The sequence below is a fragment of the Mustela nigripes genome, chromosome X (assembly GCF_022355385.1).
Source record: "Mustela nigripes isolate SB6536 chromosome X, MUSNIG.SB6536, whole genome shotgun sequence".
NCBI lineage: Eukaryota > Metazoa > Chordata > Mammalia > Carnivora > Mustelidae > Mustela > Mustela nigripes.
Genome location: NC_081575.1, coordinates 53781884 through 53796100, shown reverse-complemented (window position 1 = coordinate 53796100; position 14217 = coordinate 53781884). Strand labels below are relative to the sequence as shown.

General features: G+C 35.8%; 1 protein-coding gene across 1 annotated transcript in view; it reads left to right on the top strand.

Moving 5' to 3' along the window:
• The window catches only part of KLHL4 (kelch like family member 4), a 119484-nt gene extending 106115 nt beyond the window's left edge, over window positions 1–13369 (top strand). The window contains exons 10-11 of the mRNA XM_059385213.1: window positions 10917–11088; window positions 13157–13369. Of these exons, the coding sequence (XP_059241196.1) occupies window positions 10917–11088; window positions 13157–13216 (232 nt within the window). The 3' untranslated portion in view covers window positions 13217–13369. The remainder of the gene's footprint in view (window positions 1–10916; window positions 11089–13156) is intronic.
• The last annotated feature ends 848 nt before the right edge of the window (window positions 13370–14217 follow it).

Below are 14217 nucleotides of genomic sequence, written 5' to 3'. Positions count from 1 at the left end.
CTTTATAGATTCTGGACACTAGTCCTTTATCTGATATGTCGTTTGCACCTCATTAATAGCTTTTTTTACTGGATTAGATTAGATTTTAGTTCTTTTATTTCTCCAGAAAGTGCTTTTGTATCTCCCAAGAGGGTATCACTAATATCTTCCATGACTTTTTCGAACCAGCTAGAACCTTGAGAATTATCATTCTGAACTCTAGATCTGACATATTACCAATGTCTGTATTGATTAGGTCCCCAGCCTTTGGTACTGTCTCTTGTTCTATTTTTTTGTGGTGAACTTTTCTGACTTTTCATTTTGTCCAGAGTAGAGTATATCAAGGAGCAAGTAAAATACTAAAAGGGTGGCAAAGACCCCAGGAAAGTGTGCTTTAACCAAATCAGAAGAGATCACCAATCGTGAGGGGGGGAGAACGGGGATGAAAACAGGTTCAGGAAAAAAATTAGCAATTAAAAAAAAAGAAAACGGATAAAGAAAAAAATATGAAAAAAGAAAAAATATGAAAAAAGAAAAAATACATATATTAGATAAACTAGTTAAAAAAACATTAAAAACGAAAAGGGTAAAAATTTTAAAAAATCAGCAGAAGAAAAAAATTAAAAAAAAATTAAATTAACTGCAAGACTAAAGAATCATGGGAGAAAGCCTTGAGTTCAGTGCTTTGTTTGCTTCTCCTCTGGAATTCTGCTGCTCTCCTTGGTATTGAATCTGCACTCCTTGGTAAGTGAACTTGGTCCTGGCTGGATTTCTTGTTGATCTTCTGGGGGAGGGCCCTGTTGTAGTGATTCTCAAGTTCTTTGCCCCAGGCAGAGATGCACCTACCAGGGGTCGGGCTGACTAATCTGCTCAGGTTCCCTCTTGCGGAAGTTTTTTTTACTTGAACCCTTTCCGTAGAGATCTGGAGGATGGGAATGAAAATGTCAGCCTCTCAGTCTCTGGCCAGGAGGAGCTGAGACCTCAGGGCCCCACTCCTTAGTGCACCCTCAGAGAATAGTGCCCAATCACTCCCATCTCCCTGGCCTCAGGCCATGCTCCCAGCTCACCCAGGCTGCGACTGGTTCAAGGTAACCCCGAGCTCTGGGTCCTCGGCTCTCTCTCTGTAACCAGCTTCCCCGTTCTAATACCTGCAAGCTCTGTGACACTCAGACAACCCCGATCCTTCTGTGATCCTGTGGGAATTGGGACCACGCTGACTCCTCGTGGGCTTCATCCCGGTTTAGCCTCTGGAGCGATGTCCCTCAGTGGACCAGACTTTTAAAAGTCCCAATTTTGTGCTCTGTGTCTCCACCGATTGCCGCGAGCTGGTAACTACCCCCACAGTCTATTTTCCCTTTGCTATGGATTCACTTCTCCGCGAGTTTTACCTTTCAGAAAGTGGTTGATTTTCAGTTTCTAGAACTGCTGTTCTTCTCTTCGATCTGTAGGTGTTTTCAATATTTAGATAAGCTATCTAGCGGATATCCTGCTAGCTGATGTAGCCTCAGCCTGCTACTTCTCCAACATCTTTTTCTTTCTTCTTCTTTTTATTTATTTATTTTTTTGGGGGGCTCCAAAATATTCGTGTCTGTGTTTGTGTGTGTGTCTTCCTGGTCTATTTATCTATTGGTAGAGACTTAGGTTGTTCTACTATTGCAAATAATTCTTCAGTAAACATAGGGGTACATATATCTTTTTGGATTAAGATTTCAATTTTTGGGGGGTAATATCACCCTGTATTGGAATTACTGGATCATATGGTATTCATATTTTTAATTGTTGAGAAACTCTCATACCGGTTTCCACAGTGGATGAACCAATTTACATTAACAACAATTTATCAGGTTTCTTTTGCTCCACATCCTCAGCAACACATTACTTCTTGTCTTTTTTATTTTATCCATTCTGACAGGTGTAAGTGAGTTATTTCCATTTCTCTGATGATTGCTGATGTTGAGCAACTTTTCAAGTCTCTGTTGAATATCTGAATGTCTTCTTTGGAGAATTGTCTATTCAGATGCTCCACCCATTTTTAAATCAGATTCTTTACTTTTTTGTGTTGAGCTATGTAAGTTCTTGGTATATTTTGGATATTAACCCCTTATTATATACATCATTTACAAGTATCTTCTACTGTTCAGGAGATTGTTTTGAGTGTTGGTGTTGGTTTCCTTATCTATGAAAAAGATTTTTTTTTTAATTTTTATGTAGTCCAATAGTTTATTTTTTCTCTGCTTCTCTTGCCTATGGAACCCAGTTTAGAAAATGTCACTAAAGCTCATGTCCAAGAAATTAATACCTGTGTTCTTTTCTAGGAGTTTTATGGCTTCAGATCTCACCTTTATGTGTTTATTCCTTTTTGGGTTTTTTGGTGTGTGGCTTTAGAAAGTGGTCCAGTTTTACTCTTAAAACTACCTATGCAAATAAAAAAAAAGTGTCTGCGCGGTTTTCACACCATTTCTTTATTTCTTATTTTTTATTTTTTTATAAACATTTTTTATAAACATGTATTTTTATCCCCAGGAGTACAGGTCTGTGAATCACCAGAGTTCCACACTTCACAGCACTCACCAAAGCACATACCCTCCCCAATGTCCATAACCCCACACCACTTCTCCCAATCCCCCTCCCGCCAGCAAACCTCAGTTTGTTTTGTGAATTTAAGAGTCCCTCCCAATCCCATCTTGTTTCATTGATTCTTCTCCTACCCACTTAAGTCCTCATGTTGCTTCACCACTTCCTCATATCAGAGAGATCATATGATAGTTGCCTTTCTCTGCTTGACTTATTTTGCTAAGCATGATACACTCTAGTTCGATCCATTTTGTCACACAGGCAGCAACCTCTTTGACCTCAGCTGCAGCAACATCTTCCTAGGAACATCATGAAAGGCAAGGGAAGCAAGGGCAAAAACGAACTATTGGGATTTCATCAAGATCAAAAGCTTTTGCACAGCAAAGGAAACAGTTAACAAAATCAAAAGACAACTGACAGACTGGGAGAAGATATTTGCAAACGTCACACCATTTCTTAAAGAAACTATCTACCCCCCCTTTTATATTCTTGCTTTCAATGTAATAACTTAATTGATCATATAATTGGATTTACTTTTGAGTTCTCTTTCTTGTTCCACTGTTCCATGTGTATATTTCTCTGCCACGTCCATACTATTTTGATGACTACAGCTTTAGCTTTGTAGTGTATCTTTAATTCTGGAATTTTGTGATTCCTACAACTTTCTCAAGACTGATTTGGCTAGTCAAGGTCTTTTATGGTTCTATACAAATTTTATGATTTTTTGTTTTAGTTTTGTAAAATATGCTGTTGGTGCTTTTATAGGTATTGCATAGGCTGTGTATATCACTGTGGATAATATGGACATCCTAACAATATAATTTTTCCCAATCCATGAGCATGAAATATATTTCCACTTGTCATGTAGCATTCAATTCCTTTCATGCGTGTTTTATAGTTTCCAGAGTACAGGTCTTTCATCTCCTTGATTAAATTTATTCCTAGGTATTATATTCTTTTTGGTGCAGATGTAAATGGAGTTTTTTTTTCTTATTTCTTTTACTGCTAATTAATTATTTGCTTATGGATATGCTACCAGTTATGGGGTATTAAATTTCTATCCTGCAACTTTGCTGAATTCATTTATTACTTCTAGTAGGTTTTTTTGGTTGAATCATCGGAAAATAATGACAGTTTAATTTATTTTCCAATATGAATTCCTTCAATTTGTCTTTCTGTTTTATTGCTGTACTCTGTTGAATAAAAAGTAGGGAAAATGGACATCTATGTATTTTTCCTTACAATAGAGGAAAAGCTCTCAGTTTTTCAACATTAAGTAAGTGTTGTCACCTTTGAGTCCCAAAATTCATTTTTGCTTTTGTTCCCTTTGACTTTGGAGACATATCTTGATTTCCTGTGGCTGATATCGAAGACGTTACTGCCTATGTTCTCCTCTAGGATTCTGATGGATTCCTGCCTCATGTTGAGGTCTTTTATCCATTTTGAGTTCATCTTTGTGTATGGTGCAAGACAGTGGTTGCATTTCATTCTTTTACACATAGCTGTCCAATTTTCCCAGCACCATTTATTGAAGAGACAGTCTTTTTTCCACTGTATATTTTTTCCTCCTTTGTCGAATATTATTTGACCATAGAGTTGAGGGTCCATATCTGGGCTTTCTAATTTGTTCCACTGGTCTTTGTGTCTGTTTTTATGCCAGTACCATGCTGTCTTGGTGATCACAGCTTTGCAGTAATGCTTGAAATCAGGCAATGTGGTGTCCACCGTTTTGTTTTTCTTTTTTTTTTTTTTTAAAGATTTTATTTATTTGACAGAGAGAAATCACAAGTAGATGGAGAGGCAGGCAGAGACAGAGAGAGGGAAGCAGGCTCCCTGCTGAGCAGAGAACCCGATGCGGGACTCGATCCCAGGACCCTGAGATCATGACCTGAGCCAAAGGCAGCGGCTTAACCCACTGAGCCACCCAGGCACCCCCGTTTTGTTTTTCTTTTTCAACATTTCCTTGGAAATTTGAGGTCTCTTCTGATTCCATATAAATTTTTGGATTGTTTGTTGTATCTCTTTGAAGTTGGAGTTTTGGTCAGAATGGAATTGAAAGTATAGATTTTTCTGGGCAGTATAAACATTTTAACAATATTTATTCTTCCAATCCAAGAGCATGAAATGGTCTTCCATCTTTTTTTATGACTTCTTCAATTTCTTTTATGAGGGTTCCGTTGTTCCTCGAGTAGAGATCCTTTACCTCTTTGGTTATGTTTATTCCCAGGTATCTTATGTTTCTTGGTGCTATAGTAAAGGGAATTGATTCTCTAATTTCCCTTTCTGTATTTTCATTGTTAGTGTATAAGAAAGCCACTGATTTCTGTACATTGATTTTGTGTCCTGCCACATTACTGAATTCCTGAATGAGTTCTTACAGGTTGGGTGTGGAGCCTTTTGGGTTTTCCATATAAAGTATCATGTCATCTGCAAAGAGAGAGAATTTAACTTCTTCATTGTCAATTTGAACTTTTATTTCTCTTTGTTGTGTGATTGCTGTTGGAATGACTTCTAATACTATGTTGAACAAGAGTGGTGAGAGTGGTCATCCTTGTCATGCTCCTTATCTCAAAGGGAAGGCTGTCAGCTTTTCCCTATTGAGGATAATATTCACTGTGGATTTTTCATAGATGGATGTTATGGTCCTCTATCCCTATACTCAGAAGAGTTTTAATCAGAAAACGATGCCTTATTTTTTGTCAAATGTTTTTTTTTTCTGCATTACCACTCTCAGCAATGGACAGATCATATAAGCAGAAATCAACAAAAAAACAACAGCTTTGAATAACATCTTCGACCAGATGGACCTCATACATATATACAGAGCATTCCACCATAAAATAACAGAATACTCATTCTTCTCAAGGACACACAGAACCTTCTCCAGAATAGACCACTTACTGAGTCACAAATCAGGTCTCAACTGATACCAAAAGATTGATATCATTCCCTGCATATTCTCAGACCACAATGCTTTGGAGCTGGAGCTCAATCACAAGAAAAGGTTGGAAGAAATTCAAACACTTGGAAGCTAAAGATTATCCTGCTCAAGAATTTTTGGATCAACCATGAAATCAAAGAGGAACTTAAACAATTCATGGAAACCACTGATAATGATGACGCATTGGTCCAAAACCTATGGGATAGGTCAAAGTGGGTCCTAAGAGGGAAATGCATAGCCATGCAATCCTCACTCAAACAAATAAGAAACATCCTGACTACACAAACTCCCTTTACACCTTGAACTTGAAAATCAAAAACAAATTGAGCCTACCCCACACACAAGAAGAGCAATAATTAAGATTAGAGCATAACAATGAGTTAGAAACCAGATATACAGTGGATCACATCTATGAAATTAGAAGTTGGCCCCATGAATGAATTAATAAGGTTGATAAACATCTGGCCAGACTCATCCAAAAGAAGAGAAAGGACCCAAATTAATAAAATTATGAATGAAAGGGGAGAGATCACGCTATCTTCTGACTCTATCAGAAATTATTATCAAGAGCTCTATGTCAAAAAGTTAAGAAACCTAGAAGTAGTAGATGCATTCCTGGAAACCTATAAACTTCCAAGAATAAAACAGGAAGAAATTAACAACATTTACAGACCAATAACCAGTAACAAGATTGAAGCATTGATCAAAAACTTCCCCTAACAATCAAGAGTCCCAGACTGGATGGATTCCCTGGGAAATTCTACCGAACATTCAAAGTAGAAATAACACCTACACTCCTGAATCGGTTTCAAAAAATTGAAGCAGGAGGAAAACTTCCAGGTTATTTCTATGAAGCCAGCATTAACCTTGATCCCCAAACCAGGCGAAGACCCCAGCAAAAAGAAGAATTTCCAACCAATATCCCTGATGAATATGGACGTCAATATTCTCAATAAGATCCTAGCTAATAGGATCCAACAGTGCATTAAAAGATTATCCACCATGAACACATGGGATTTGTGCCTGTGATGGAAGGGTGGTGCAACATTCACAAATCAACCAATGTGATAGAACAAATCAATAAGAGAAGAGAGAAGAACCACATGGTCCTCTCCATTGATGTGGAAAAAGTCATCTGACAAAATAGAGCATAGTTTACTGATTGAAACCCTTCAGAGTATAGGCATAGAGGGAACATTCCTTGACTTCATAAAATCTATCTATGAAAAACTCACAGTGAATATCTTGTTCAATGGGGAAAAGCTGACAGCCTTCCCTTTGAGATCAAAAACATGACAATGATGCCCACTCTTGCCATTGTTGTTCAACAACAACAGTCTAGCGACAGTCCTAATGACAGCAATCAGATAACCAAGAGGAATAAAAGGCATTCAAACTGGCAAAGAAGAAGTTAAACTCTCTTTTTTTGCAGATGACTTGGTAGTTTATGTGGAAAACCTGAAAGACTCTAGCTCCAAATTATTAGAACTCATATAGCAATTCAGTCATGTGGCAGGATATAATATCAATGAGCATAAATCAGTTTCTTTCTTATGCACCAACAATGAAACTGTAGAAAGGGAAATTAGAGGATTGATTTAATTTGCAATAACTCCAAAACCTTTAAGATACTTTGGAATAAACCTGTCCAAAGAGGTAACGGATCTATACTTGAGTAACTACAGAACACTCATGAAAGCAATAGAAGATTCAGAAAGATGAAAAAGCAGTCCATGTTCATGGATCAGAAGAATAAACAGTATTAAAATGTCAGTGCTGCCCAGAGAGATCTATACTTTCTACGCCATCCCAATCAAAATATCACGGGCTGGAACAATCCTAAAATTCGTATGGAAGCAGAAAAAAACCCGAATTGCCAAGGAAATGTTGAAAAAAGAAAAACAAAGCTTGGGGGCAGCACATTGCACGATTTCAAGCTTTGTTACAAATCTGTTATCACCAAGACAGCACAAAAACACACACAGAGAAATTGGGAAAAAAAAAAACAAAACAAAACAGACAATTGCCACAAAAACAAACACACGGACCAATGGAACAGAGTAGAGATCTCAGATATGGACCCTCATCTCCATGGTCAAATAATCTTCAATGAAGCTGGAATATATCCAGTGATAAAAAGACAGTATCTTCAATAAATGGTGCTGGGAAAATTGGAAAGCTGCATACAGAAGAATGAAACCCAACCATTCTCTTATACCATAAACAAAGATAAACTCAAAACGGATTCCTCAGTGTCAGACAGGAATCTACCAAAATCCTAGAGAAAAACATAAGCAGTAAACTCTTCAACATCAGCCACAATAACTTCTTTTCACACATGGCTCTGAAGGCAAAGGAAACAAAAGTGGAAATGAACTTTTGGGACTTCATCAATATAAAAAGCTTCTGCACAACAAAGAAAATAGTCAACAAAACTGAGGTAACACATGGAATGGGAGAAATTTTCAAATGGCACTGCAGGCAAATGGCTGATATCCAAGATTTATAAAGAAAATCTCATTCTCGACACCCAAAAAAATATATAATCAAGTCAAAAAAGACAGAACACATGAGCAGACTCTTCTCAAAGAAGATATACAAGTGGCCAACAGACACATGAAGTGTTCATCATCTTTAGACATCAGGGAAATTCTAATCAAAACCACATTGAGATACCACCATACACTGGTAAGAATGGCAAAAATTAACAAAGCAAGAAACATCAAATGTTAGAGAGGATCCAAAGGGGCACGTGCACCTGAATGTTTATAGCAGGAATGTCCACAATAGCCAAACTATGGAAAGAACCTAGATGTCCATCAACAGATGAATGGATCAAGATGTGGTATATATATGAGATGGAATACTATGCAGCCATCAAAAGAAATGAAATCTTCCCATTTGTGACAACATGGATGGAACTAATAAGAACATATCATGCTTAGCAAAATAAGTCAATCGGAGAAAGACAACTATCATATGATCTCCCTGATATGAGTAAGTGGTGATGCAACATGGGGGCTTAAGTGGGTAGGAGAAGAATAAATGAAACAAGATGGGATTAAGAGGGAGACAAACCATAAGTGACTCTTGATCTCACAAAACAAACTGAGGGTTGCTGGGGGAGGGGGTTTGGGAGAAGGGGGTGGGATTATGGACATTGGGGAGGGTATGTGCTTTGGTGAGTGCTGTGAAGTGTGTAAACCTGGTGATTCACAGACCTGTACCCCTGGGAATAAAAATATATGGATAATATTCCATGGTACATATATACTACATTTTAAGTATCCATTCATTTGCAATGGACACTTGGACTACTTCCATAATTTGGTTATTGTAAATAATGCTACAATAAGCATGTGCATTTATTCCTTTCTTTCTTTTTGTATTATTTTGGGTAAATAACCCAGTACTTTAATTACCAGATTATAAGGCAGTTATTTTTAAATTTTAGGGGAACCTCCATACTGTCTCCCACAAGTGAGGCACCCATATGCACTCCTACTGACATGCAAGAAGATTTCCTTTCCTCCACATCCTCTCCAACACTTCTTTCTCCTATTGTTGCTTTTAACTATTCAGACAAGGGTGAAGTAATATCTGGTTGTAATTTTGACTTGCATTTCCCCAATGATGAGTGATGTTTACCATCTTTTCATGTGCCTGTTGGCCATCTGAATACTTTTGTTTCAGTTTTTTTGAAAAAAAGTGTATCACATCTGTATGTTTTCTCTGGTGAACTGTCCATGCCTTCTGCCAATTTTTAAATTGGATTATTTAGGATATTTTTGCTGTCGATTTGTATGAGCGCATTATATATTTTGTATACTAACCTTTTATTGAACATGTTCTTTGCATATATCTTCCTTCGGTAGGCTGCCTTGTAGTTTTGTTGATTTATTCATCTGTGATGCAGATTTTTACTTTGATGTAGTCCCAATAGTTTATTTTTGCTTTTGTTTCCCTCTCTTCAGGAGAAATATCTATAAAAATTTTGCTAAGGCGCCAGAGAAATTACTCCCTGTGCTCTTTTCTAGTATTTTTATGGTTTCATGTACAACATGAAGTTTTTTTAAGATTTTATTTATTTATTTGACAGAGAGAAATCACAAGTAGACAGAGAGGCAGGCAGAGAGAGAGAGAGAGAAGCTGGCAACATGGATGGAACTAGAGCGTATCATGCATAGTGAAATAAGTCAAACGGAGAAAGACAACTATCATATGATCTCCCTAATATGAGGAAGTGGTGATGCAACATGGGGGCTTGAGGGGGTAGGAGAAGAATCAATGAAACAAGATGGGATTGGGAGGGAGACAAACCATAAGTGACTCTTGATCTCACAAAACAAACTGAGGGTTGCTTGGGGGGGGGGGGGGGGTGGGGGAAGGGGAGTGGGGTTATGGACATTGGGGAGGGTATGTGCTCTGGTGAGTGCTGTGAAGTGTGTAACCCTGGTGATTCACAGACCTGTACCCCTGGGGATAAAAATACATGTTTATAAAAAATTAAGAATTAAAAAAAATGTATATACTGCCTAGAGCAAGCTATACTTTCAATGCCATCCTGGTCAAAATTCCAACAGCATTTGTCAATGAGCTGGAACAAAAATCTTAAAATTTGTGTGGAACCAGAAGAGACCCCAAATTGCTAAGTGTAGGTAGTGTAGGAATAAGCCCATGGCTAATTCTCATTAGGCTCCTTTTTGTTTCTACTAAAATATATATACTTATATTCAAAGTAAGGAGAGACAGAAAAACAAAATTGAAAAGGAAAAGACATAATGCTATTTTAATTTGAGTGAATTCTCTTTCATTTAGCTTACTGAAAAGGTTTGGGAATAAGGAATTAACATCAGATTAAAATGGAAAAAAATCATCATGTGAAAATAAATTGGAACACTCATGGGGAAAATGATAGGATAAGACTATGGTCATATTAACTACAAATAGCACTAAAACTGGGGTACTACATATTACAAAACAAGAAGGCAATTGTCTTTAGATTTACTTGAAATATGAGCTATCCTATGAACAGGATAATGCCTCTCACAAAAAAAAAAAAAAGATAAATAAAGAATAAGAGAAAAACTAAAGCTCTCCAACCATCATACCAAGAGAGATGGGGCATTTTCCTCACAATGATAAGATGACAGTATGTAAAATTTCCTCATAAAGAATCTGAGTACTAATCAAAGGATGCACAGTATTTCAGAAATGAAATACATTTTTGATATACTTAAAGTGATGTCTTGTTGAAATGAATTTTGTCATGTACTTATTTTTATTTATTAGTCAGACTAAATTTTAATATTTATAAGGTGTTTTAAATTCCTTATATTGGATAAGTATACATTTTATTAATGTCTATTGTTTTTAATATTATTTGACTTCCCCTTTTAATTGTCTTCCTAAACTTCTTAAGGTATGATCCAAAAAATGATTCATGGTCAACTGTGACACCTCTGAGTGTTCCTCGAGATGCTGTTGCTCTATGTCCCCTTGGAGATAAACTCTATGTGGTTGGAGGATATGATGGACATACTTATTTGAACACTGTTGAGTCATACAATGCACAGAAAGATGAATGGCAAGAGGTACTGTCATTGAAAGTATTTAAATGAATACATTTCAGGTTTTAATAAAAGTCTTTACAATATATGTTCAGAATTAATTCCATTTTCTTCTCTAAGGCCTACTCAGAATCTTTTAGTGAAATTTGCAGTATTTGCTTTCTCTGTACTATAGAGTACTAGTTAGTTGATCTAATTTGTCATTGGCAGGATTCATCAGTACTTCTGTGAAAGGGAACGGAACATTCTCTTTGCTTTATAGACTCATTCATTTGATAGAAAAGTGAATCTAATTCAATAATTCAAAAGCTTTACTCAAGTGAATACAAGTCAATAAATTTGAAAGCCTTACTCTGGCCAACTTTCTAAGTATGTATTATGACTTGAGAAGCAAAGTGCAAAGTCCTCATTAACAAATATCTGCCCCTCTTATTGGTTGTTGACCAGGAGAAATTTTTTTTCAGTCCCATTTTATAGAGATTGTATAAACTACAACACTCTTCATTCTTAATCAGTCATTTAAGGATTTAGTGAACACTGAGAGACTGTAATTAAACCCTCTCAAGAATGCTGGGCATCTAACAGAAGAAATTCTAAGGAGAGTAACAGAAGAAGCCCTGAAAGGACTTCTTGGGGATGATAAAGGGAAACTTGATATATTTGATATTTTTTTCTAGTGATAACTCTGGATTTATTCCAAAGTATTTAATGGTGTTCTGTTAATTAAATAAAGGCTTAATTAAAAAAATAATAAAATATGATTAACTCCTCATAATTTCCATGAACAGGCAAACATTATATTTTGTCTCTAAGCTCACCTTCCTTTATACTGACTTCCTTTATTCCACACAATAAATTGGTTACTGTTCTAAATATATATTAATATAATAACAACTGATGATGGCTTTCTAGCTCTACCCTCTGACAATTTGATTTTTAAAGACCCTCAGAAACACCCCAATTCTGCTATGTTGGTAACTTCTTACTTTATCAGTGCTTAGGACAAGCTAGGAATGGAAGGGAACAAAATAAATTAACAAACAAGGATTTATTAAGTCAAATTCAATATCAAAATGTTTCCTAAAGCAATGACCATGGTCGCCAAACTGTGCAAAGAACCAAGATGCCCTTCAACAGATGAATGGATAAGGAAGTTGTGGTCCATACACACAATGGAGTATTATGCCTCCATCAGAAAGGATGAATACCCAACTTTTGTAGCAACATGGATTGGACTGGAAGAGATTATGCTGAGTGAAATAAGTCAAGCAGAGAGAGTCAATTATCATATGGTTTCACTTATTTGTGGAGCATAACAAATAACATGGAGGACATGGGGAGATGGAGAGAAGGGAGTTGAGGGGAATTGGAAGGGGAGGTAAACCATGAGAGACTATGGACTCTGAAAAGCAACCTGGGGGTCTTGAAGGGCCAGTGGTTGGGAGGTTGGGGGAACAAGGTGGTGGGTATTATGGAGGGCACATATTGCATGGAGCACTGGGTGTGGTGTGAAAACAAGAATACTGTTATGCTGAAAAGAAATTTTTAAAAAAGAATAAAATCTTAAAAATAATGTTTGCTAAGCTTGTGAAATTTAGTTTTCTGAAAATTGCAGACAAATAGGGTAAGAGACCTAGATTCTATTCCTGGCTTTTCAGTTTCAATGTGTGACCTTGGAAAAGAGTGAAATAGAACTAACAAATAATGGATATATAAACTCTATCTGCAAAATTATTTTTATTCATTATCTCAGTTAACCTTAATAAAAAACTTGAAGGATTTCAAGCTGATAATTTTAGCTATAGTTTTTATTATTAGCTGTAATTATTCAACTGGGGAAATTATCAATCAAAATCACCTGCTTCTCAGACTCAAGTCTATGTAATTTAAATAATACGTTATTTCTGCCACACTGGACAGTTATCTGGACTACATTTTCACTCTTTATACCAGGTGAAGATTGGACCAGAATAGCTAAAGACTTGTTTACCTTCAACATGATATATTATATATATTATATTGAAGACAAAGTTCATTAAGATATTTTTTCTGTCCTTGTTTTTTGTTTTGTTTTGTTCTTTTTCTGTTTTAGGAAGTTCCTGTCAACATTGGAAGAGCTGGAGCATGTGTTGTGGTGGTGAAGCTGCCATAAAGCTATCTTTATCAATAGGAGGGAAACTGGACATTTCATGAAATGGATTAGGAGGAAGAGAAGAAGGAACATGTTCTTTCCTTTGATTAGGAATCAAACATGAACACTGTTGCATTCTTTTAATATGTAGCTATAATTACTCTCATTTGTAAAGTCAAAACAAGTTTTTCAACATTAATTACATATAGGTGTTAAATGTATATGTTGTTGCAGCTGATGCTGTAAGTGGAAATCAAATAGTCTAGGTTTAACCTCATTACTAAAAATTTGAAAGGAAATCAATAGTGGCCAAAGTATGAAAGACTATGAAAACACTGGAATTTTTTTAAACTTAAGAATGTAAGAATTTAAAAACATTTTATATTTCAAAACAAAAGATATACTCTATTTTCTGAAATACAATATAAATGAGAATATCTAAAGCTAAAATATGAAGTCTTATTTCCAGTAAGACATCACTCTCTTATTCTAAAAGACCCCAAATAGCTAAATAATACTTCATTTTACCAACAGGAAGGCTATTAGAGGGTTAGAGCTAAAAAATAACTCATGTTATTTTTTATTTTATTCTGATCACAGTATGTTGAAATTTTCAGACTTACTCTTTTTACAGCACCATCTTTCAAAGCACAAATAAAGATTTAGTATTTTTAACATATTGTCTTATTAAACTTCTTACTAGTAAAATATTATGATTTCATATACAATCTATATAATAAAATATTAAATATTATATTGATACAAATTATGACCTCAGCTTTAAAGTGTCAGGGCCTTGCTTATTTAAGAAGTAGTACATTTCCTTGAACTCTATAAAGCACTATTTTTAAATTAAAGAAATTTTCAAAAAAATATTCTCAAATAACAGGAAAATTGAGAAGGCACCAAATTGTTCAATATCCATGGTTAATTCTAAAATTATATTTTAGGTACCAATACATTGTTTCTGTCAATATTATATTCATCCAGAAAAAAAAAAATGTTAATGATATATACAGTAC